The following is a 27,223-nucleotide window of genomic DNA, read 5'->3' on the forward strand; positions in this document are numbered from 1 at the left end:
TGCTCCCGATGTGCAGGTTGGTGCCTTGCATGGTTTCCTCCTCCATCGGTGTATGAATGAATGTGTGTGTGAATGGGTGAATGTAATGCACAATCTATGTAAAGCGTTTGGATAAAAGCACTAGATAAATGCACCATTTACCATTTATAAGCTGTTCCAGTGCAGTCAAGCGGCTAACCCTAAGAAATCATAATTTTTGTGTGGGGCACTTAGGCCCCACTTAGGGGAAAAGGGTCCGTACAGGTATTGTTGCTACGTATTTCAGAACAATGGACAAAGGATTGTTAAAGCATGTGTGCGTCTGTCCGTCCGTCTGCGCTTGCACTGGACACTGCTATCGTGCGCACAGGCCCATTTCATCTTGGTTGTTCGTATATGCACATATATACTGTAAGTGTCAGTGGAGATGATGTAGTGTGCTGGGGCTGTACATGACCTGGATGACGTTCCCTCCCTCAGCTCAGCCTTGTTCAGTCAACAACAATCATATTCAAACACGTTATAAATAGCAGCTGGAGTGCAGGCAGGCAGCCCCAACCAACCCTCTCCCACCATGCAGCACAGGCAGCCCCAACCAACCCTCTCCCACCATGCAGCACAGGCAGCCCCAACCAACCCTCTCCCACCATGCAGCACAGGCAGCCCCAACCCACTCCCACCAGCACAGGCAGACCCAACCAACCCTCTCCCACCAGCACAGGCAGCCCCAACCATCCCTCTCCTACCAGCACAGGCAGACCCAACCCTCTCCCACCAGCACAGGCAGACCCAACCAACCCTCTCCCACCAGCACAGGCAGACCCAACCAACCCTCTCCTACCAGCACAGACAGCCCCAACCATCCCTCTCCTACCAGCACAGGCAGCCCCAACCATCCCTCTCCTACCAGCACAGGCAGCCCCAACCATCCCTCTCCTACCAGCACAGGCAGACCCAACCATCCCTCTCCCACCAGCACAGGCAGACCCAACCAATGTGTCGAGTGAGCTATGACAAATGAAACATGCATGTGTACGTTCCCTGCCTGATGCAATTCCAATGCACGGATGCACACACACACACACACACACACACACACACACACACACACACACACACACACACACACACACACACACACACACACACATAGAGCACACCTCTGCACCCAAGTACATTCCCGGAAGCAACTCATCACCCAGAAAATAATTAGGTCTCTCTCTCTCTCTCTCTCTCTCTCTGTGTGTGTGTGTGTGTGTGTGTGTGTGTTTCCCTCTCTAACTCCTCCCCCCCTCTTCCCCTTAACCCCCCCCCCATCGCATGCCTTTGATGTATCTTCAGAAATAGCCCCAGCGTTGCTATATTTAGCCCATGCAGCCTAAAGGCTCTGAGGAGCGTGGGAGGACCCAGGAATAGGGAAGTGTCGTTGGTAGAAAAATGAGAGACCATCGACCAGAGGCTTAAAATAGAGCCGTGACGCCTCAAGCAGCTTGAACCCCCATTACACGCAGCATCCATGTTCTGACGGGCACGTTAGCCACTAATGGCAGATCTACAAGCTCACGACTAGGGATGGTACGTCGACGATGATCGTTACTATTGTTTAGCGTGATTTAAAAAAACGCTCAGAATAATCGTATGGCAGAGATTAAACATTTACGATAAATTGTCCTCCGTCATAGAGCATTGCAGTCCCGCCCCCTTTCATGACGACGACAGGCCAGGAAGAGAATTCCCCGTTCATTTTTCCCATATACAGTATGTACATCAAAAAGTATTTATTTATATAAGACATTTAAGCCTCGGACAAAGCCAACTCTTGTTGTGACAATTCAAATCATGTCAATGAACATAATGTTTTGGGCCAATCAAATAATTATAAAGAAGAAGAAAGTTGTACCCTGCCCTTTTTTTCTTGTTTCTAATTATTTGATCGGCCCAAAACATTGTGTTTATTGTCATGATTTGTCACAACAAGAGTTGGCTTTGTCCGAGGCTTAAAAGGTCTTTAAATAAATACTTTTTGAAACGTCTATGGGAAAACAATAATGGGGAATTCTCTTCCGGGCCTTTCGTCGGGGGCGGGACTGCGACGCTCTATACACTATACACATACACACGATTCACGATACACAAATCGATTCGCCCCAGAAAAGGGATGCTGGTTAAACAAAAGTGTAATTTTAGGTTTTAAGCATATTTTGATTATGGCGATAATATCGTAAATCACAATTATTCTTGCCACAATAATCGTGACATGTAATTTTCATATCGTCCCATCCCTACTTACAACGCACCACGGCGTGTAGTTTTAGTTCGGCTATTTTTGGCGAAGAGATTTGGTGTAAAAATATATAAAAAAGTGTTCCAAGTATTATAATCGTAAGTCTTTTTCAACGAGCCTAGAGAGGGCTTAAGTGGTTAAACAGCTTGAGGCAGTCACCATGGGAACGCCAGGAGTTATAACCGTCTAGCACTTCTTGGATGAAGCGAGTGAAAGGGAGGCTGATGGAGGATCGTAAAGAAAGGGGTGTGTGTGTGTGTGTGTGTGTGTGTGTGTGTGTGTGTGTGTGTGTGTGTGTGTGTGTGTGTGTGTGTGTGTGTGTGTGTGTGTGTGTGTGTGTGTGCGTGTGTGTGTGTGTGTGTGTGTGTGTGTGTGTGTGTGTCGTGTGTCGTGTGTGTGTTTTTACTGGGTTTATACATGCTCATGTTTATGTGTCAAGCTACTGTTAGTGCTGACGTGTATGTGTTTGAGAGAGAGAGAGAGGGTGGGCAGACTGGTAGACACAGGGCAGTGCGGTCTTTACCTTCAATGGCATGGAGGTGGGTAGTTGTGATGTAACCCACTACCCTTTGGTCCTGATGGGAGGTGCCCACATGCACCTGCAACGAGCACAGAGAAAGCATGTTATTACTTTCCGGCTGCATTTAGACCATGATTCACAGTAAGCTACACCGCCATAATGCACCATAATTACACCAAACCACATCATGGATGTAGTGTATGTATTCTATATGCATCCGTGATATTTCCCCATCTCATTCAGGACAAACTGCTCGAAAACATCATGAACATAATACAAAGAAATCATTAATAATAATAATAATAATAATAATAATATTAATAATAAAATAAAAATAACTTGTTTCCAAAGACATTAACCAGCCTGTAAAAAGAAATAGCAGTTAAAATTAGCCTACACTCATTTAATGATGGTGCACGCAAGCCACATTAGCAAAAATAGAGTTATCAAACGGGTATTAGTTGTTCCTCATAACTGTAATAATTGTATCTAAGTTATTGTGAAGAGAATATGATTTTTCACATTACACTGTAGTTAGTCTTTTGAGTGGAAAACTGGATTACCATGTTTTGTTCTTGCTTACTGTAAATCTCTGGATTAAGAGCATCTGCTAAATGCCTAGATTGTAAATTGATATCTGTGATTTTGTGAATGCTGCTCCTTTGTCCTGTAAAATGTAATATTGCAACACCAATACAGTGGTTTTCAACCAGTGGTCCTTGAGGTGGTTTCCAGGTGGTCCTAAATGATGTAGAGTTGATAACCAAATGGCCCCTTGTATACTGTATGTTTAAGTGGTGCAACCACTTCCTTAAGTGACTATGTGTGTGGGTGGCTGGCTGGCTGGTTGGCTGGCTGGGTGCGTCTGAGCACGAAAACAGCATGGTTGTTTTTCACCACCTGTGCGCAACCTAACACACACACACACACACACACAAACACACGCACATATTAACTGTATATATGGTGATTTCAGGTGTGCCAGTACAGTACAGTAGAGTACAATACAGTGACAGTGACAGTGACAGTGACAGTGACAGTGACAGTGACAGTACAGTACAGTGGAGGGTACAGTAGAGGGACCCCCACACAGTAACTCTGTCATTTCTCAACCGTTTCGGACGCGGGGCCGCTCGCCGGAATCGGGCCGGAACTCCCCGCCCCAAGAGTAGCTCTACGCTACTATGGGTCCGAGTTGTTTTCCCATATGTGATGTATAGGTCTGATGCCTGCATGGGGGCGGTGTGGAAAAGGGGAGGTGGAATGTTGCGCGGAAAACTGTGTCCCAGTATTAATCAGTGTCCGTCCCAACATGCGATTTGCGGGGAGATGAGTTGTTTTTGACGCAAATTATTTTAGATGCGTCAAATGATTGTTGGAATGTTTGGCGTGTGAAATGGGGGGCAGATTGAGGTTGGAGGACAGGGCTGCGCGGCGCTAGGTTCCCTGAGTATGTTTGTTCGTTGTGGAGTTGTGAGGAGGCGCTCTAGGCGAGCAGCTGTCTTGCTCTATGCTAGGGAAGGGACAGACTGACTGACTGACAGCGGTTCTTGAATTTAATAATGATGATGATGATTAAAAGGTAAACACAGTCAACCTTCTTTGGGCAATTTAAGATAATTGGACCCCAATGTTTCTGGAAAAGCTTGGACTTTATTGCTTCATGTACTGCTGATGAGAGATGCTGCCTAAGAGATGAGATGCAACGTCTCTGTGTAGCAAACCTTGTCAACAATTAGATTAGCTCATGAAAGATTTATGAACGTCAAAGAATTCCTCTCGGGTTGCGTCTGCCGTCTAGTGCACACTTTAAACGGCAGCAGAATGCAATTCGTAACAATTGTACTTTAAGAAGTAATTAAAATGTACTACTTGGAGTACTAACAGAAACACTATAGTGTATTATTGTCAGTGTCCTACATGGACCTCTTACACAGTATGTAAAAACATTTATGGAACAATAATTGCTTGATATCCCCAACTGGATGTCTGTGTGTTTGTGCATGCAGGACACATCAGCTCTCTGTATTTATCTATCTTTGCCATTGCACGTATCTTTTCTGCCTTCCACAAAACATCCATGGTTTGAGATGGAATTATTGTGTGTCTATCTAGTCCGTCAGAGGCTGCGTAAACAATACTATGGGCAGAGAGTGTAAAAATAGTGCCTGCCTGAGGTGATCAAATATTGGAGCATTGCGGTAGTTCAGGCAGACACAGAAGGCACAGCGGTCCCACGATCAATCAGCCACAAATCATAATGGCCATGATCGTTTATCCAGTGGTTGGATATCATATCAGAGTGTGGCAATACTTGCATCAGATTATTCTAATCTAGAACATAACAATGAAATATCATAAATGGTTTTATCTAGAGCAAAGTGTCCTCTAAGTCTAAACTAAACTCCTACATAGACTGTCTTCTATCTTTCTATATAGTAGGCCTATGCATATGCAAGCCTGAGTATGTGTGAGCAGAGTAACGGTAAATTCTGAAGGCATCATGCATCAACATAATCACTTCAGATGTCCTTCAGACATAATGGAGTATTACCACTGTGGTACAGATAAATGGATAGAATGAAATGAGAAAGATATTGAGAGAGCAGAGATTAGATAGATACGACAGACAGACTGACTGACTGACTGACTGACTGACTGACTGACTGACTCCAGGAACAGTCTATAGAAACAGTCCACACTCACACAAATTAGAATTTTCTTTGAATTCTTTAATTGACCGGTGCAGCAGAGGACAAGCGGACACATATTGGCTACTCAGGCCTTCATCAGTGTAGACATGCTTACAAATATATAAAAGAAAGATCGTCTGAGCACAATCGAGCCATGCCTGGACTGGCTTAATATATCCTAGATTTGAAGTTAAATGTGGAAAAATAATAGTGGAGGTACTTATGTGGCCAACTGGCAGTGTGCACAATACATCTCTCTCTCTCTCTCTCTCTCTCTCTTTCTCTCTTTCTCTCTCTCTCTCCCTTTCTCTCTCTCAGCAGCCATGCCGTAAAAATGAAGCATGAATCCCAGACAGACACAAACAAAAATCACACCACAGACAGATCCTCTTCTAGAAGGCTCGCCTCCTGGCTGAGCCATAGCATTAAAAGAAACGGAGACAAATTGCTGCTCAGGTTGGATGAGGAGATGGCAGATCTATAGGGTCGCTTCTTGCCCTCAGGTGTCTTACTGGTAATAATACAAATATAGCTTGCATTGTTTTTTAGGAAAAGTGCTAGTACTTTTACTTTGAATTTAAATTATGCTTAATTTAAACTTGTGTCAAGTTGACAATAAATCAAAATACTTTTGTTGTACAAAGTTATAACAAGTGAGCCTGTGCTTATCTTTAGGGTGAAGTTGCCACTTCACAATATTACTGCACTGGGATGGCTGTTTTGGCTTGGTATCTTATAGATCTTAATGAAAAAAGTTGAAAGCCACACTAAAGCATTAGCCCAATTAGCTGGACTTAAATACTTAACACAAAGGTCATATTTTACACCCAAGGCTACAAGTTTTTCCTCTGAGATTTGCAGCATTAATTTAATAATTTTGCTGTAAATGGAATGATGCTACAGTACAGTATGTAACCAACAGAACAGAAATTAACAGAACAGTAGAGCCCCAGAGAGGGGTGGAAAAAACAATATTGTGGCTACGTTTTAATATATTCAATAGAGCATCGCTGTCCCGCCCCCAACGAGCGGCCCGGAAGTGAAATCCCCATTCTTTTTTCCCATAGACATTCCAAAAAGTATTTATTTAAAGACCAAAATCATTGTGTTTATTGTCATGATTTGTCACAACAAGAGTTGGCTTTGTCCGAGGCTCAAAGGTCTTTAAATAAATACTTTCTGAAACGTCTATGGGAAAAATGAATGGGGAATGCTCTTCCGTCTGGGGGGCGGGACTGTGACGCTCTACCTACTCAAAATAGAACTGCTCATTTTGTACGTCCGTGACAAAAATGTAAATGAAAAAAGCCAACATCGCGATGACCCCTGGACCAGACTCAATGGCTGGCTGGCTACCGTTGACTTTCTACTTGTCAGTTTCTCAAAGTGTTTCCCTTCAACTCCCTCCAGCATTTCATCGCTCTCTTCTCTCTCCTTCCCTTCATTCGTTCATTCCTTTCTCTGCATATCTCATGACCTCATTCCTTCTCTCAATGTCTCTTCTCCCTCTCTCTCCCGCCTGTTTGTTTTCTCCTTCTCCTCATCTCTGCATGCAGTCTCGTATTAATATTTCAGGGACTTATCTATGCTTCAATAGTTTCAGCGTGTCTCTTGCATGCTTTGTTGCTTTGTGCAAACACAGCTAAGAAGACCTGACTCTATCAGAGATTTTCTGTCTACATGAAGGGTATTTTACACCACCCCTCTGGACAACGGCAAACAAATAAGGGCATGAACCTAAATATGAGTGATATTTTCAGCACCGCGGATAGAGTGACACGTGTACGCACAATGTGCGTACACGTGTCACTCTATCCGCGGTGCTGAAAATGCGTGCATTCGTGTGAAAAATGCGTGCATGCTGAAAATGCGTGCATTCGTGTGGGTGGATGTGCGTCGCACATCCACCCACACGAATGCACGCACACACACACACACACACACACACACACACACACACACACACACACACTATTAATTGTCAAAGATAGATGTATAGCAATGATATTTAGTAAAAACTATTTTGTTTATGCTAGTTGTTTTTCCTTCTGGTCCCAGTCAGAGATCATCAAACAAAGACTAGTCGCACTCAGAGGCGTGAAAGACACCTATGATGAAAACAAAGGAAATGCAACCCCCACTATGCACTATGGGATAGGTGTCTGTAGTACTCTCTCTGAATGAAAGTGATACTGATACTCTATAAGAGTTTTAGACTTGACTTCAATTCTATAAGCTGTAGTAAAACTACTCACTCTAACCAATACATCATTATCATCCAGTATTATTATTTTTGCTATGATTCCATGCTTTCATAGAAAACAAACACATTCTAATAAAAGTATAGACACATTTTGCCTTTGAATAATTGAAAGGTAACTTACACAACAGACTAATCATCAATCGTTTGATTGAAAAATGTCCATAATATTTTCAAATATTTTTAAGCATAGAATTATTTCCCCTATTGTGTATACATGTTTTGAATTATATATATTATTTGTCATATCTGTCCAGTGCAATTTGTGATTGCGAAGACTAAAAGGCATACAGAAATACAAATTGTAATGTTGCAACGTACAGTGCAAAAAACAATTAAATCAATAATCGCAATTATTTTTGTGTGACAATTAATCGTCAACTTAAATTTGTAATCGTTACAGCCCTACACACCACCATTGTACGACAATGTATAAATCAGCCTTTAGTATCGCTAGGAAGGACAGACTGTAATGTTTTATTCCACACATTGAGTCAATGATGGAAAAGGCTTTTGTATTGACGAAGACACAGGCTTAAGTCGCTTTGTCCCTTTTGTAGGGAAGCAGTGTGTGTCAATAATATTGAGTTGACCTCATATTCGAATAGAGGTCCTCTTGGTCATTTAAAAGTAATGGCAGCTTTTAGGGACAATCTCACATTGATTCCATTCTGTCCTGACTAGAATCAAATCTGTTTTATAGCTTGATCTGTGATGTAATGGACTCAAGCATTTATCACACGAACATGAACACATCATCCATGCGCAGACGCATGCAAGCAATTGCACTTCTTCCACAATGTATTAAAAAGTTCCTAATAATCATAAGAGGGGTTAAATGTTGGGACTGGATAGTTTAATTACTGAGAGCTGGTACTGGTACATCCTTCAGGGAAACATTTTTTAATTAATCTCTCTCTCCCTCTCTCTCTTTCTCTCTCTCTTCAGATTTCTCTCATACTCTCTTCTCCCTAACCTACCTACCTTGCCCCAGCCATTTATTTTTTAGAGAGATGCTCTCTATGGAGACCTTATATGCCCAGATTCAGATCTACAATAAATGGAAGATCTAACCCTATATACTGTAGTAACTTGTGTAACTATTGCAACAGAATGTACACTTCAACAGACTCTATCTAACCTAGTACAATGACCCCCCTGAACCTCACCCACTACTCTCAGTTGTAAACATTTAGTAGAAAGCCATGCACTCACTTCTATTAAAAATGCTATTAAAAATATGAATGAAACAATTTGACTGGTGAGTGAGTGATGTCGTCAACACTGCTGACATGCATGCATGGATGCACACTGTACACGAGGGTGTTCATGGCGGGTCTCAATCCCACTTCCCTGGGTGTGTTTGACGATATCTTATATGACCATCGCATCTCTGGGCAGCCATGCATAATGTAAAGTCACGTCATGTTCGCTGTAAGGGGCACACAGCAAGAAGGACATCACAGTCACTGTAGCTTATTGGAATAGTTACGTGCAGGCCTACTGTTCCCCTGGGCCATCTTAGCATTATTGTCTCCACCAGGCCGAAGTTGTAGGTTTTAACACTTTTTAAAGTTAGCATAGCCTGGTTTTAGTCTACCTGTGGGAGCACCCTGCAAACTTTTGGAAAGCAGTTAAATCTCTCCAGCAGAGGGGAGTGATTCTATTATAAGTGACAAAAGGTTGATGTCAAATGCTTTTAATGACCACTTCAAAAGCTAATATTTGCACATATTTGACACACAAAATGTCTCAGGTTGTACAGGTTGTTAATTTTATTTTGGTTTTATAAATAACGTGGATTCAATTTCAGACAGCTGCTGAAAGTTGGGGTACCCTTAACATTATGCGGGGGGAAATATTCTGCTTTAAGTACATGTGAGGGTTCAAACTATAGGTTTTTGAGGTTGAGCACCACTGATATAGAAACATAGGTTTTTCAAAACTTTTAGGATTTAGAATACTTTTTTTTTAATATCGGCCTCAGGTCTAAATAGGTTAAACAGTAGGCTACCTGATGAATCCAGCCAGCTGGGAAGCTAGAGAATGAGGGAATGAGGGAAAGCAACTGCTCACAACTAAGAGCGCAGTCTTGGAAGGCTGCCAAAACGTCTAGAGGAAGGGAGTCCAGAGCAGCAGGTACAACAATAGCTCTATAGGACAGAGGCGGGCATTGATGTAATACTTAAATCATGTGACATTAAAGCAATCTTGAGATTATAAAGCCTAATTCCTGTCTAGCGACATCATCACACGACAAAAACGACGTATTCTCAAACAAATGTCAGTTGAAGCATAAATTAGGCTAAAAGCCTCAGTGGCAACACATCCTCTGCCATCTGGCATGCGGTCATAAAGTTGAGGTGGCGCCACCCAATATCGCAATATGGAATTATATTACATGGAAAGGATCAGTGCTTTGCAACGAGACGCATCTCTGCCAAGCTGGCGGCTCGCCAAGTTGTCTCTGAAGCGACCTGGAGTGACCCCAGAGAGGCGGGCAAGCGAAATCACGGATGTGAGGGCAGCTTGTGAAGTGGAGTGACAGTCTGTACGGACTCCGGAAGGGGAGAGAGAGCGCACAGCTAACAGGGGGCCTTTGACAGCTCTGCAGACTGACATGAAATGTACCAAATGGACTCTCTAGGGGCGACTACATCCATCACGTCAATCACCCTGGGCTCAGGGCTGGGACAGCCCTGATGTGTGTGAGGGACAGATCTGATGGGCTCCGGTGCAGTCGCTCACACACTTGATCATGCATGCACAAATGCACGCACACACATACAGACAAGCACATTATTGACATTATAGCTCAGAGCTATAAAGTACAATGCACACGCACGCACGCATGTCACAAGAGCCAGCCTCACCAGGTGGGTGATTAATGATCTCAGTGACTGTCAAAACTCCTAATGTGGGAGCACACCACACACGCATGCACGCACGCACGCACACACACACACACACACACACACACACACACACACACACACACACACATTATCCGTATTACAGCTTACATTCCCGTCTCTTTTCCTCCGGTGGGTGGAGTTTCTTATTTTTTTGTAGAGGAATTGCGATAACAGAACCAACTGCTGCATCAACCCTGATCCTGTGCTGAAGTTAAATGACACATTGTAGCCAACGACGTCGACTCTGTGGGGGCTATGGGGCTACAGCCCCCATGAAGAATTAAATAGCCCCTTTTAGCCCCCATGAAGATTAGGCTAATTCATTGGTAAAAGTATGCTAAATAACTAATTTTTAGACCATTTGGGAAATAAATAAATCCGCGGCGGCGGCCTCGCGGCAATTCTGTAGCCTATACCCAAAGTACCAGTGAAAACATCAACTTATTTTTTTCCACCGCTGCGGGGAGGCGGGGCTGCGGGGAGCCCCCATGAGGATCATCAGAACTATTCGGCTCTGATTGTAGCCATTGTGGAAATCAACTTTGAATGGAAATGACTTCTTGCTGCATTTTAGTATTCTACTCAGAGTCCATCTGCTATAATTTCAGTTGAAAATGCAACATTTTGTTGAGTGACTCAAATTGAAAGTGTAGAAAGAATTCACCAGGTGTATACCGGCAAAATACCATTCAAACATGAATGCCAAGGCCAACTCTAAGATCCTCTATGCTTTCCAGTGCTGCCAGATACAATGGCGAATACGATTCTGGATATTTTCAATCAGGTTAAAATCATTTAATTAAGGTGGACTGCAGACTGTCTATCTGACAAACACAGAATAAGTGAATTTCATATAACAAAAATAGACACTAGAAACTAGCTGTGGTCAACATTTAGCTCCAGTTCAGTTTCAGTTTGTGTAAAAAATAATGTAGGTATGTACTGTAAACATACCTGACAATAAACAATTCAGACAATGTAATCCCTAAGAAGGGAGGCTTCTCTGAACCACTATCTTCCAGGTCTGATTTGGTTTTAGTTGCTGAAGGTAGGGGTGTATAGTAGGGGTAGGTATAGTAACGTATATCTAAATGAAAACGGCAATATTGACTATGTATCGTATCGTTTTGCAATGCAAATAATCGGTATCGAATCGTTTTGCTATGCTTATAATCGATTGTATTAATACTACATTTTTGTGCGTGGTATTTAGACATTTTTAGAAGAAAAAATAAAAGAGGGGTTTAATTACTTCGTTTAAAATAATGTCAATGTATTTTAAATAGTTACTGTATCGATTTCAAATCATTGAATCCTATCGTATCGCCATAATGAACCAATATCGTCCATGTATCGTATCGTAAACCATGTATCGTGTTACTTATATCACTGTTAAAATGTATCGTTACACCCCTAGGTCATGTCTCACAATATAATATCAGAAATCTAGCTACTTTTCTGGAAGCAATCGGGCCACATGTGAGTAATGTGCATAATGTCATAAGGAGGCAGAAGTGTGATGTGTCACATCTCACCTTGGCAAACAGCGCTCCCTTGGCAGCCAGCGCGTCCTCCGCTCTCCCGTTGGGGTAGCACTCGTACCGCACATCCAGGATGGGATACCGACTGGCCAACAGCAGGCCACTGTTGAGGAACTTGAACCTGGAGCAGCACCCTTTCCACCCGTAGCGCCCCACGTCGCTCAGCACGTAGGGGAAGTAGCGGTGCAGCTGCCGCCGCAGGCGCGACGTTGACGCGTGGTCGAACACTTCCTGCAGCGCCAGGAAGTCCAGGTTGGCGGGAAAGAAGGCCGAGATGTCGTGATCGAAGCCGTCGTCGCCGTGGCGGCGCTTGCGTCCAGACGGACGCTTGTAGACGGACATGCGAGGCACGTGGGACAGAGTGTTGTTGGAGTACATTCCTCCTCCTCCGCCCGCCAGGTCCCTCACTCCGTCCCCTCGGTTCAGGGAGTCGCGAGAGGCGGTCACGTCCCGGTGGTTCCCCATCTCGGCCTCGTCCTCCCGGGGGTCAGGTTCCGGAGCGCTGATGCTGATCTGAACTCCCGATGTGTGAAGGGGGCAGTCGTGATGGGAGGGATTTGCATGGGCTTCTTCCTCGTGCATTGGGCATGGATCGTGGTGACCTGGGCTGCTCTGCTCCCCTGACTGATGCATGGGGCATGGATCATTGTGACCTGGGCTATTCTGTGCCCCTGACTGATGCATGGCGCATGGATCATTGCAGTGACCTGGGCTATTCTGTGCCCCTGACTGATGCATGGCGCATGGATCATTGCAGTGACCTGGGCTATTCTGTGCCCCTGACTGATGCATGGCGCATGGATCATTGTGACCTGGGCTATTCTGTGCCCCTGACTGATGCATGGCGCATGGATCATTGTGACCTGGGCTATTCTGTGCCCCTGACTGATGCATGGCGCATGGATCATTGTGACCTGGGCTATTCTGTGCCCCTGACTGATGCATGGCGCATGGATCATTACAGTGACCTGGGCTGCTCTGCTCCCCTGACTGATGCATGGCGCATGGATTGTGGTGACCTGGGCTGCTCTGCTCCCCTGACTGATGCATGGCGCATGGATTGTGGTGACCTGGGCTGCTCTGTGCCCCTGACTGATGCATGGGGCAGCATGGATCATTGTGACCTGGGCTTCTCTGCTCCCCTGACTGATGCATGGGGCAGTCTGGGAGCTCTCCCGCGATATGAACAGGGGAGTCTGAGATTTTGTGATCCCCTTCGCAGTGGAGGGGGCAGTCCGCTACGTTGTCGCCAGCTCCGTCCTGGTGCAGGGCGCATTCCGCGGAGAAGCCCTGGTCTCCAGCGGTGTTGTGCAGAGGGCAGTCGGGGGCACCGTCGGGGTGGATGGGGCACTCGGCGGCGAGGGGCTCGGTCTCGGTGTAGTCGGCGGGGCCGTTGGTCATGCTCATGTGTTCAGGCCGTTGATCCAGAGAGGAGGTACGCCGGAAACCTGTGACGAGACTGCTGAAGGATGCCGCACTGATGAATGAAGGGGACGGAAGGAAGAAAGAAAGAAAGAAGGAAAGAAGGAAGGAAGGAAAGAAAGAAAAAGAAAGAACAGAGGAAGGAAACAAGTAAAAAAATGACGGAAGAAGCGATAAAATACAAAATCAAGGTGGAAAGGATTAAAGGTATGAAGAAAGAAAGAAAGAAAGAGAGAGAGAGAGAAAAAGAAAGACGGACATACTCTATTGCTGACACATTAATAAATTACCTTCTAAAGATCAGGCAAAGATAAGTAGATTTGCTACAAGTGTAACCTCCACATTTAATATACATGCTAAAAAAAGACTAAAGTGGCCTGAGAGTAAGTTCTCGTACCTTATAGAGGTGTTGGTAGGAGAGTCAATATAGATCTTAATTTGCGGCCGGCTGGCACCGTTGCGGATCCTCTTCCCCACCTCGCGCGCCCTCCGCTGGGTGTCTGAGAGGTTGTTGAACCTCGCCAGGGCGTCGGGCAACAGGCACACGTTGGCAGTGCAAAAGCAGAAGCTCCTGCCCTGGGGCCTCCACTCCCCGACCCCTGAGCCCCCAAGGCCTTGCTCTGCCTGGTGCTTGTCTGGTCTGTGGGAAGTGATACAACAAAATGAGAAACACATTTTCATGTCTAAAAGTGGTTATTCTTCGTAAGGCCACTAAGGCACCGATTAGGCAGGATTCCTATGCAATGGATACAGGAAGTGTGGGCATCATAAAGGAGAATTCCATACTAAAAGGCTTTCTTACCTTTCTTTGTAGTTGTTACGTCCCCACCAAAGAGGTCCAGGTGTTATTTTGTGCAAAAGCTCCATATTGGCTGTTTCCCCTACCATAAGACCTAAATGAATTGCATTGAATCGAATGGGAATTGAATGGGGCTATGGGGTGTTGTGCTAATTCGCTTATTTCCATCGCTCAAAATTATAATTTCTTTGTATATATCCTCTCTTCATAATGTAAATAATATCCCAAGCGGCACACTTTACTACTTCTTTCGATGGAAATAAGCGAACTAGCATAACACCCCATAGCCCCATTCAATTCCCATTCAATGCAATGCAATTCATTGAGGGCTTATGGTAGAGAAAATAGCCAATAAGGAGTTTTTGCACAAAAAAACACCTGGACCTCTTTGGTGGGGACGTAACAACTACAAAGAAGAAAGGTAAGAAAGATAAGAAAGCATTCTAGCATGGAATTCTCCTTTAACATTGTGAGCACCTCAATGTTAAATTGGGTATTTTTTCACCCCCAAAAGAATAATCACTATGACTCAGACATAAGCATTTAAGGCGAGACACCCCAGGTGAATAGGGAAAAAAAGTTAAATAATAGCTATCACAATGAAACTTCTCCAGTTGATTACTTATATTAAAACTAAGATTTTTTGTATTACAAGTTTTCTGAAATTATATGTTTAAATATGCAAATTAGGCATTATATGCGCTAATTTGCATACATTTCGGGACGATAAATCTGAAGATCGGATAAAGCCAGGTTCAAAATTATCATTTCATTTTGTTGACACATTAGAGACAAAGAAAATTACACATGGGATTTTTGATATCTCTAATTATCACTCCACAAATCAGAAAATAGTGTCAACAGGCATAAAAAACCCAATTTTCTGCATTTTCTTGGTATAAAATGTGATGTAAATCAGGCTGTGAATGATATATCAACAAATCCATGTGTAAATGTCTGCGGAATATAGTTAGGAATAAGACTGGAAAGTTTCGTGTATGTGAGTTCAACTGAAGTGGAGATTCTTTGTCCCAAGTATGAGGAAAACTCATTTTGAGAAAACGGCCTTTAAAGATTTGTATTGTAAAATTCCAAAACGTTTTATTTGAAGCCACTATTTTGAGACAAAATATCTCATCCAAACCTTGGCAACAACATATAATGGCATATATCATTGGAAAGGTCTGGACCTCAAGCTGACTGTGGTCTGATCCAAATATGGTCACTTCCTTTGTACCAACAACCAATCATGAAAATAGAGATGGTGGCTTTTCACCCCGAAAAACGAGCTGTCATTGGCTAAAATAAACTATCCAACTAAACATCTAAATCTGTATTTTTAATGTGTATTTTGCTTTAGTTTGAAAGAAAACATGTTTAGGAAGCAAAATAGCAAAAAAAAAAAAAAATGAAAAATCATGATTTCACCTGGGGTGTCTCACCTTAACAAACCTGATATGCCCATATACAATATAGGCATAAGATTGGGTTGTCCACATGGGACCACCCATTTAAAACTCAAATCATTAATACTAAAGTCCATATTTATTTATTTTAATTCTCTTTTTTTACATTTTGGAAATAGCCAATTTGACATTTGGTTGCCCACAAGGTCCTATTAGTGGTTCCCAACCTATGAACTGGGGCCCACTGGTGGGCTGTGAGCATATTGCAAGCGGGGTCCCAAATAATGTGTTCACACTTATGTGAAGTGAGGTAATGTTTGTTTAAAGTGTAAACATTCAAAGTCCATAGACTTGGCTGCCATATGACGTTGGAGGCATGCCAAAAATATATAATCAGTCATAGTATTTGTTATTTAAAACCTTAAAACAGTAGGTCCTGATCCAGAAAAGGTTGGGTATCACAGATATAGAGAACTATTCCCTTTATTATGAAAGACAGCCTGGCTATACTAACATTAGCTGCTAGCCAACTAGCAAAGCAAAAGCAAACTAACTACGCCTATAATTATCAATTGCAATAGACTATCACTATAACTACAGTGTTGATACCTGTGTTTTCGATTCTTTCTTTTCCCCATTGCTCCCACAGTCCCTACCCCTCTTCTTTTTTTCTTTCTTTTCCGTCCTGGCTTGATTCTTGTATGAAACAAAATTTGTTACAAGATGTATTTATATCGGCCACATGACGTCTTACATTGTTATTTAGTGCCCTGGCCTAAACAAACATAACGTCCATAGATTTGACTGCCAAGCGATTCACGTCATAAGTGCTCTAAACAAGCCCATAGACTTTAGATTTTAGCTATCTAATGAGGCGTCTTCTTGGCTGCCATATGACGTAATCTTCAAAAGCCATGCATTGGAGGGGCTAGACGTGGCTGCTGAGATTGATTGATTGATTGATTGATCAACACACACAGGCGCGCAGCTAGGGGTGGGCCTGGGTGGGCGCATATAGAGAGCTGAACCATAAGTTTCATAATGTCTTTCTTTCTATCTGATAAACTAAAAATAGACTAGGTGTCACGATCCGTGACGTTTTCTGTTGTGCTTTTGTTTTGTAGTATTTTTGGTCCCTTGGTTTCCTCTGTTGCTTCTGTTACCTGTGTTGGCTCGCCACCTGTGATTATTAGTTTTCTCCACCCGTGTCTTGTTTGTCTCTCAGCCAATCCCTGTGTTGATTTGTTAGTTTTTCACCTGTGTCTAGTCAGTCTTTGTCTATTTATATGCCCCAGCCTCATTAATTGTAAGTCACGAGTGTTTAGTGTATTTCCTAGTTTTGCTCCTCTTGTTCCAAGTATCTAGTACCTTTGTTCCTAGTATTCCGAGTCTTGTTTATTACTTACGGACACGGTGCCAATACTGTGGATTATGCTTTTCTAAATCTTCCGAAGTTCCGACGCCTCAGCAACAAGGTATTTGGAATGGATTGGAAGCTTGTTTTGTGATTTCCACGTTGATGCTTTAGTTTCAAACAAAGGCTATTTATTTCTGCAGCTTGAAGACATACGTGTGTGTGTGTCGGGGACGGTAAACAGTAAACGCCACGACTACGTAACGAGAGAGAGAGAGAGATTTCTTACTTAATGTGACACTTGAGTCTGCATTTTCGCCACTCCTCCGACAGTCGTGCATGTGAGTGTGAGTAGGTATTTGAAGCAATCAAGCGGGTCTGTCTGTCTTGTTAACTAAAGCCGGTAAAAATAAGAACTGCCTGGCTATCACTCTGGGGGCAATATAACCCGAAAAATATAACCGAAATACGGCAAATAAATAAATAGCCGATTTGAGCGAGTAGCCACCACGCACGCACGCGCAGCCCACCTAGCCATAGTGAGGCCCATCTAGTATCGCATTTCAATCTGGAACTCACCTATGGTAAGTATAGACGTAGGGCTGCCGGATGGCCTGGATGGGAGCCCAGAGGAGGAACCCCAGCAGGGCGACGGGCAGGGCGAGCAGGAAGAGGAGCAGGTGGAGAGGAGCAGAGATCAGGACGTAGAGCGCCACGAAGGAGCAGGGCTCCTGCGAACGCCGCCGCTTCTCCAGTGAGGTGGCCACGCACGAGCCCAGCATGCGGTCCAGCAGCCAGTAGCACGGGAACACCAGGATCCAGGACAGCCCGTCCAGGAAGTTCAGACAGGCACTGGGGTAGGGGGACGTGTGGAGGACCATTCTGTCTGTCTGTCTGTCTGTCTTTGTCTCTCTAGCTTTCTCCTTACCACACACACTGTCTATAGTCTGTCTATCTATCTGTCTCTTCCTCTATATAATAATAATAATAACGTTGGGGCCGCTTCAACATGGTAGAAACAGAAAATAAATAAACTAAACTAAAACTCAAATTTAGACCCTCCCCCCGACTCTGAGTAAGGTATACTACATGATTTAGGTGGTTTTTCCCCACCCTTTGCTGCCAATCCTCTTCTCTTCTCTTTGGTCTCTGCTTCCCCGTTAGCAGCTTTGTCGTCTATAGTAGGAGTGGGGTACTACAGTCTCTTGGTTAGGGGTTTCCATGGCGAGGATGTTTCTTCCTGAAGACGTATCTGAGATCAGAACCGCTCTGACATCAACACAGGATGGCTAGGAAACAGGAAGAAAAATGTGTGTTATGTTTTACATAAGTCAATTCAATTCAATTTCAATTCAAAGGGCTTTATTGGCATGAGAAAACATACGTTTACATTGCCAAAGCAGAAAGAACAATACAACAATATAGCAATACAATCAAAACAAAAAATATGTACATTTGAAGGTCAGAATCTTCAATAGATCAACTTCTATGTACCAAGATCACTCGATGCAGGTATAGTGCAGGAATATACTGTACACAATGATTAGTCTTTAGGGTGGTTGTGTTCCATTTGATATCCTTCTCCTATCACAGCAACTCACGAATCTTGCTGCTGTGTTTGCACATTGTTGTACTTCGCCCAGCAGATATGGGAGTTTTTTGTCATTGGTCATGTTTTCAAAATCTATCTAATAAGTCAATGTGGTGCTATAAAAGCGAGAGTGTAGCCAGCGAAAAAAGTGCAGGTTAAAAGTGACAACGTTTTGATGTGTAAGTTATATCTTCGTCAGGTCATAGCCCGAGGGGGCAACACAGTAAGGCTTAAGTACACACATGGTGCAGGGGGCAGACACATATTCACATCACATATTCAGACAGTAGAAAAAGATACAAAAGATACAAACATACATGAGAGAGACCAATAAATAAGAAGAATGCAAAACGTTACAATTCATGAGAGAGACCATTAAATAAGAAGAATGCGACGTTACAGTTTATGGTAAATAAATAGCAATTCCTCGCAGTTCATCGTTCTTACAAAGCAGCTTCACACTGTAAAGTGCGAGTGAAAAGAGGGTCAGCATTCAGGAGGCGAACAGCCTTGGGATAAGTGCTGTTCTTAAAGCGGGAGGTATTGCACTTTAGAGACCGAAGTGTTATACCTGAGAGCAGGGGTGCAAAGCTGGCAGGGTGGGAGGGGTCGGCAATCACCTTCTGCATCCTACGCTTTGTGCGAGTGGAATAGATAGAGGAGACAGATGGGAGGTCGAGGCCAATGATTTGGCGTACCACCCTTTCCAGCTGTTTCCTCTCTAAGACTGTTGTGTTTCCATACCACACTGTGACTGAGAAGACGAGGACACTCTCCACAGTGGCTCTGTAGAAGTGAACCAACGTCTCCCCAGTCACACCACACTTCTTTAAGAGACGTAGGAAGTGAAGCCTCTGGTGGGCTTTACTCAGGATGTTACTAGTATTAACTTCCCATTTCAGGGAGCAGCAAATAGTGGTGCCAAGGGAATTTAAAGCTATCGACCCTTTCAACAGGTCACCAATAACCAGGGACGGGGGCATAACCTCGCTTTTCCTGAAATTAACGATAATTTCTTTGGTCTTGCAGGCCAGGTTTAGAATCGGGTTATTCGAAGTGTACCAATCTACGAGGGCTGTCACCTCGGCCCTGTAGGCTGATTCGTCACCATTTTCAATATAGTCAACGACAGTTGTGTCGTCTGCATATTTAAAGAACGAAACAAATTGAGAATGTGAAATAAAGTCATTGGTATAAAGTGCAAAGAGGAGGGCTGAGAACACAGCCCTGAGGGGCGCCACCCACTCAGTGGACTTAGGTTCTCGGACACAGGTCCTCTGCGATACACTTGCCAAGTTTGAAGCGGATCAGTAAGGCGGGTTCTCAAAATGCGGGGGAAAGTCAGACACACAGATAGACGTTATCACATATTGGTAAAAAAGGCAAAGAGGTACTCATTCCCAGCAGGCCAACCAGGCAGTCGCCTGCATGGGGCCCCCATCACTAGGGGGCCTCCGACACCCAACAAACCTTACTCCTGTGTCAAACGCAATAGTTTCAATAGTTTCTGCTTAGAGCAACACACCTTTGCAATGACATCTCAGTAGGAGCCCTCCCTAGCGGGGCCCGCATGGACCACGGTCCAAGCATGAACCAACCAAACAGCGCTGATTCCTTTGTGTGTTGAGGCCGGTGTGGGGTACTTAATCACACCTGTCAATTAGTGTGTCCCTGGGTTTCCAAGGCTAGTGTGTCCCATACGTAGGAAGTTTTCAACACATGTTCAGTGCTGCAGTCAATGCCGCCTGATTGTGTACAGAGAACGCTAAGTTTGAATCTCTATTTTCTCTCTATTTTACTAAATTCTGACCCCACTTTGCAGCAGTTAGAAATGCACTCTGTCGCGTCAACTTGCACCTTGCACACAAGTAGGCCATACAAATACCAGACGAGTCGCCCCTTTACCAACTCACCCCAGGCGTACACCCGGTGGAACTGCGCGGCCTGGTATTCCTAAAGTAACCTAGGTAAATGATGCTTAAACCTAACCTTATTCTTAACCTTAACCTCAGTAAAACTATGCCTAAACCTAACCCTATACCTAAACTTAACCCCAGTAAAACTATGCCTAACCCTAAACTTATTTATAACCTTATTCTCAGTAAAACAAAATAAATAATATACAGTAAGAACCGTCCCTTATTGGCTGTTGATGGTGACATAACTAAGGTTGGTATAAAATCAATAACGGGTCTAAAGGATTTAGAACAGCAGTTGTAACAGAGATTAGTTAGTAGCAGTACTTGCGCGCTCTGCTTGTGCACAAGTAGGCCATGAATGGAGCACCTGGGCTAGAGTGGATGTGCATGCACTATCACCTCTATAATAATGTTTTTAAACATCTGTAAAAACGACACTTCGAAAGTTTTAAATAGGGCTTAAGCGCTGCGGTACATGATAAGTTTGTTCTCATGTAAAAGGATTGTCATATCTCTGTGGTGATATCTGTGTGATACAGTATCTGTGTTATTGGCTGAGCTAAAAGGTTGTGTTGTTGTTCTGCTAATGTAACTTTCACAAGTAAAGCCGCTTCAGCTTTTCCTATGAAGAAGAACAACAACGCTGTCCCGCAGACATTACTGTAAGGTGTACAGTAAGGTATAGGTGTCCCTGGATAGTGTACGTGTACGGCTTCCTGAATTCACAAGTTGGATTTGGCTGAATTGATGAGTTTATGAATGCATGTGTGGCTGGTCTGACCGTCCGACAAGGTCTTTCGACTGACTGACCGGTTGACTGACAGACTTGTTCACATCCTGACGTACTTGTCTCTGATATATATATCTGCCATCCTGACGGCAGGCATGTCAACTTGCTGTATGAGCAGATTGTTTGCTTCACTGGAGTCAGGAGGATAATAATAATAACTTTTGTTCATATTTAATATGCTTAATATGTCTGGATGTGTGATGGTAATGGGTTAAACGACTGTTTCATTGGGCATCCATTTAGGAAATTAGAAAGTGAGTTAGAGCCAGACAGAGACATTTCACATCGACAACTAAACAATACACAGAACAATGACTGAATGAGAGCACTAGCCTCACCCCCACCCCCTCTCTCTGTCTCTCTCTCCGCTCTCTCTCTCCCCACACACACACACACACACACACACACACACACACACACACACACACACACACACACACACACGGCTGTTGCAACATACAGGCACAGAAAACGCATGCATGCACAGATGCAGGCACACTCGCACAGCAGTGGTGGAAAAATAACTCCTTTTGTTTTACTTAATTTAATTAAAACTATCAATACTGCAATATATAGAAATACTCTGCTGAGTAAAAGTCCGGAATTCAAAATGTAATCGAGTAAAAGTACTTGATTATGCAGAATGTCAAGTTTTCAAGTTTTCAAATCTTTTGAAAAAGCAGATCTACAATCTCACAACAATGGGTCGAATTGTGTGTACTGTATGTTCTGCAGTAATAATCTGTAATTATAATAAAAATCTTCAAAATAACTAGTATCTAAAGTTTTCAAATATATAGTAATGGAGTAAAAGTACAATATTTGGATCCGAGATGTAGTGGAGTAGAAGTGTTAATAATTTAAATAATCAAGCCAAGTACAAATTGTACTTAAGTACAGTACTTAAGTAAATGTGGACCTACTTAGTTACTTTCCACCACCACTGCCAGAAAACACATGCATGATGCGCGCACGGCCACATGCATGTATGCGCAGCGCTGCAGGCACGCGTGCACAGCGCACGTGCGCAGTCTGCGCACTCTACTGTCAGAAGCTATCTGGTGTTTGGTCTCCCGCTGGGTTGATGAACAGGGAGACCTCATGCAGCGAGGGGAAATGGCCACACGGTGTAGTCAGTGCTATTGAACCGGTGTCACAAATTATCTGGAGCCTGTGCTGGCTCTGCCAATAATGTGCAACCATTCTGCTGAACACACTCCTGGTGTTACTGATAAGGCTGGGGAGAGAGGGGGAGAGAGAGAGGGAGAGAGAGAGAGAGAGAGAGAGAGAGAGAGAGAGAGAGAGAGAGAGATGTCCAATTGGCTGGCTTGTCTCTCAAACAGTGCCGTTATTTCTTCTAGCCTACAGCTAAGAATAATTTCTTAGCTCACTGGCAAATCTTACACTGTACGTGTTCACTGTTCACCAGTCTGAGATAAATTATGACAATGGTGTTTATCTGGAAAGATAACTTGTTTCTTCTTTGTTTACTTTGTAGAACCATATGTGACAATCATCATGTGAAACCAAATGTCAATTAATATTTATTATCCAGAAAAATAAAGTGGATAATTTATTCTGGCTTCAGTTAGAACTTTAAAACTTTTTTTCTTTTTCTCAAAGATGTACAGTGTCATGGGGCAACCCGTGCCCTACAGTATATATAGCCTATATATACACAAAACTGCTCTCTATAACATGAAAGGGCTGATGGTTTGCTAATTGTCTCTCCTGCACTGCTGGTGGCATTTCCCTTGATTAGGAAGGGGCCAAGTGCTGTGCAGGGGAGGGGCCGGTGTTCGTCTTATGCTTTGAGTAATGGTCATTGAGTTTTCATGCTTATTTATATTTGTTTAACTGTAACACATCTTTAGTATGTTTAGGTTACTTTTATACAATTGATTATTTATGGAAGTAGTTATTGAGAAGAAATGTTGTTAATTGATTCTGTCCTGTGGTAGGATCCACTCCTATTTAAGGGAGGCTGCAGGGACAGACTTGTCAGTTGGTTGTGGGCTTTAACACGGGTAACAGTCCTGAGGGAGAGCTACAGGGCCTTGTGTAACCAAGGTTTAACCTGAAGAGAGTTCTCATCCTATTTATTTCATTGGTCTATTTCTGGCCAGTGTGTCATTTTGAACTTTTGATATGTGTTCTTTGCACTGAAGAAAACTGTCTGGAGGTTGGTGTAGGAGTTTGAGGGGAATAAAAACCCTTAACCTACATGTTGTGACTGTTCTTGGAGCCTTGGCCGTTCGGGCAGCTTCACAACGACTAAGGTGCACGTGCATGTTTGTACTTTGTGTATTTATCAACAATGTTGTTAATGCAGGATATCGCATTCACATGCTCGGCCTGTTGTTCATCATCTTTACATACTTGTATCATTACATGACTATATTGATTTATTGATACAATGTTGCGGGTGATTAGGTGGGGTGGGAGCGGCTAGTTTTAGGAGAGCTTTGTTGTTTGTTTTGTCCTCGATTATGTATGTATAAATGGTGCATTTATATAGCGCCTTTATCCAAGGCGCTTTACATAGATTGTGCATTACATTCACCCATTCACACACCGATGGCAGCGGAAACCATGCAAGGCACCAACTAGCACATCGGGAGCAATTAGGGGTTCAGTGTCTTGCTCAAGGACACTTCGACAGTAACTCTGGGGGAGCCCGGGTTCGAACTGGCAACCTTGCGGTTCCCATCCAGGCACTCTACCCCTGAGCCACCGCCGCCCCGTATGTATGAATGTACTTGTTGTATTGTTCTGTATTTGCTGTATGTTGCTGGACCCCCCTCTTGGTTTCCACTGTTACCCGTCTTGTCTGAACAGTCCTGTGATTTGCCAGTGTTTTCACCTGTGTCCAGTTAGTCCTTTGTGTTTTCAGTTCTCTGATGGTTTGTTGCTTTATATGTCACTGTGTGGGTTTATGTTAGTATTTTCTTCTTGACTCCTGTTGCCTTGTATTTAGATCCCCTAGGCCTCATTCACACCTAAGACACATGCAAGAGACACTTGTGTCCTGACTCCTGTGTCTTCTGTGTGTCGCACGGCTCGCAATGCGTTTCCAATGGGAGCCACGTGGTTTGATGACACAACCCGAATGAGGCCCTATTCACCTGTTTCCTAGGCTGTGTGTGTTCCACTTCCTGTCGATTTGATCCAATGAAACTGGTCAGATGACCAATGATATCCAATGAAATCGGCAGGAAGTGGAACACACACAGCCTAGGAAAAAGGTGAATAGGTTTCACAGTTTAGTTTTCCTGTGCCCTCCTTGTTTTCCTCGTTCTGAGTGTTTGGCTTTTGCCTGTACCTCGACTTTACTGCCCACTCCTCTTGTCAATTGGTTGGTGAAAAGAAATACTTTAATTTGAACTGAGCTGCCTCTGCCTCTCATCTTGCACTTGGGTCCAACACTGTCCTTGACTCAAACCATGACAACAGGCGATATCCACTAAGAGACAGACACACACACACACACACACACACACACACACACACACACACACACACACACACACACACACACACACACACACACACACACACACACACACACACACACACACACACACACACACAATTCCATGAATTGGGGGCAACTTATTACTCAATCCATAATGACGTTACTAGTGATGGTTGACTTGGGAATTGTTACTGAAACTTTCCCCGTGAATCTAACTACCACACATTGATTACTTAACAATCAATACTGACGGCCGTGGACTAAACAGTGAGAAATGTCCTTGGCGGGCACCCTGAGCACCAGACAATGTGTTTACATCGTGAGTGTGTTTGTGTCTAGATACCAGCCACAAACACTGGTTCAGTTAGATATCTCACGAATAGAATGAACCAATATTTCATTTTAGAGTGAGAATATATTAGTGTGGATTATATTTTATCTTGGTGTTCACTGTTCAGGCCCTGCTACATTATTCTCCCTGCATGCTCAGCACAATTAGATGACCATCATTAAGCATTAACAGCAGGGAGATACTGTAGATATACAATAACCCCCACGGGGGGAACAGAACTACAGTAATAGCAGGGGTGGCGGTGGGAGCAAACAGTGCATTAACCAAAAACCAGGAACGCATACGCAGAAGGAACACAGAAAGAAATGAAGTTGTGTTCAACAGAGGTTCAGGAGTGGAGACCACCCACTGCTCAACTCCATCACTCCCATTCTCTATCTCCTGCGTCCCTAGTTTTTTTTCCAATAAAGTAATCCTTTACCAAAAGTGTGCGGGCCCTACCTCCTTCCATGATTGCTTTATTGGCCCAGCACCAACTGTCGAGGTCTGTGTAAAGAAGTATGTTCTGTAAGACATGAGTGCAAATGCACGCATGCCCGCAAGCACGCACAAATATACACACACACACACACACACACATACTGTGACATCACTCTGCTCTCAGTATGCCCTAGGGACTTCTGTTGTCATGGTGACCTAGCTAGCCACATGCACCTCGGAACTGTAGTCTACTATAGTGTGGCTGCCTGACAGCATCTGCCACGCATGCATCCCCTCCCCAACAAACGCACACACACGCACGCAGGATACAATAAGACAGAGACAATGGCACTACAGTACATGCAAAAAAACATACTGCATAATGCTGTTGGCATACAGCACACACTACCACATGCACTGCCTCACGCACGTGCACACACACACACACACACACACACACACACACACACACACACACACACACACAAATACACACGCACACACACACACACACACACACCTGCTGCGGTGGGAAATGTACAGTAGGTATACACTAGGTGTGAGCATCATGAGAACAACAAAGCTAACAGCCGTTGTCAGGTCACAGGTGTAAAACACTCAGCTGTACACCTGTGTCTGGACGCTCAAGACACACAGCAATGCAACCCAACGCTTTGATCTACAAGCTCATAGCGCGGCACCGAGTGTGATCTGCTATTTTTGAACCCAAACCTACAATAATAATTAGTCAAGAACACTATACTGTACAAATCCAACTTTATTTAGTGTGGTAATGCTCCTGCAGTATTTAAATTGTTTTTCTTGCGGAGCTCCTCTGAGTCAGTTCTGTCAGAGCCTAGAACGCTACGTGTGTGTGTGTGTGTGTGTGTGTGTCTCTCTCTCTCTCTCTCTCTCTCTCTCTCTCTCTCAAAAATAACGAGCAACCTTGATACAATAATAATCAGTGCCCTAGCCGTGCTGCCTATTTTCACACCCAATCAGACTTTTAATAAAGTACAAAACGAGATGATCACCTTCCCACCTTCTGCCAATCAGAAGCCTTCCCAGCCCCAAAGCTGCTGCGGAATGAAATAATGGGATTTAAAAGTATCGTCCATGTAAACACTCATTCGGAATGACCATTTCCCATGTAAACTCGCAGCAAAAAACGTTACTTCCGAATGATGTTATTCAGAAGTTTTTATTCGGAATGAAAAACCGCCATGTAACCGCCATTATCTGGACTCACACATGCAGATGACTGACTGGAAAAATATATACCCACAATAGAGAAAAAGAAAACTACACTCTGTGTGTGTGTGTGTGTGTGTGTGTGTGTGTGTGTGTGTGTGTGTGTGTGCGCGCTGTATGTGTGTGAACTGTGAATCAATAGTTGTGCCAAGCTCAGATTTTGACCAGGCGTGATGCTGAACCAGACAAAACAGCACCATCTGTGGAGCTGTTTTGTCTCCATGTCTCCACATAAATCCATTTCGTTTAGCC

The 27,223-nt window shown here is 43.7% G+C and overlaps 1 protein-coding gene across 7 annotated transcripts in view; it reads right to left on the reverse strand.

The window, feature by feature from the left end:
• smpd3 (sphingomyelin phosphodiesterase 3) overlaps window positions 1-27,223 on the reverse strand; it is a 63,394-nt gene that overhangs the window by 9,667 nt on the left and 26,504 nt on the right. The window contains exons 2-6 of one of the 7 annotated variants that reach the window (XM_080760690.1): window positions 17,753-18,462; window positions 14,012-14,254; window positions 12,954-13,669; window positions 12,187-12,845; window positions 2,787-2,862 (exon numbers count right to left, since the gene is read on the reverse strand). In XM_080760690.1, the coding sequence (XP_080616816.1) occupies window positions 2,787-2,862; window positions 12,187-12,845; window positions 12,954-13,669; window positions 14,012-14,254; window positions 17,753-18,054 (1,996 nt within the window). In that variant the 5' untranslated portion in view covers window positions 18,055-18,462. Of the gene's footprint in view, window positions 1-2,786; window positions 2,863-12,186; window positions 13,670-14,011; window positions 14,255-16,428; window positions 16,497-17,752; window positions 18,463-27,223 lie in introns of those variants that run through there. The other 6 variants (XM_080760689.1, XM_080760688.1, XM_080760691.1 and 3 more) reach the window with 6 other exon arrangements.

Source organism: Protomyctophum bolini, assembly GCF_963924005.1.
Source record: "Protomyctophum bolini genome assembly, chromosome: 4".
Taxonomy (NCBI): domain Eukaryota; kingdom Metazoa; phylum Chordata; class Actinopteri; order Myctophiformes; family Myctophidae; genus Protomyctophum; species Protomyctophum bolini.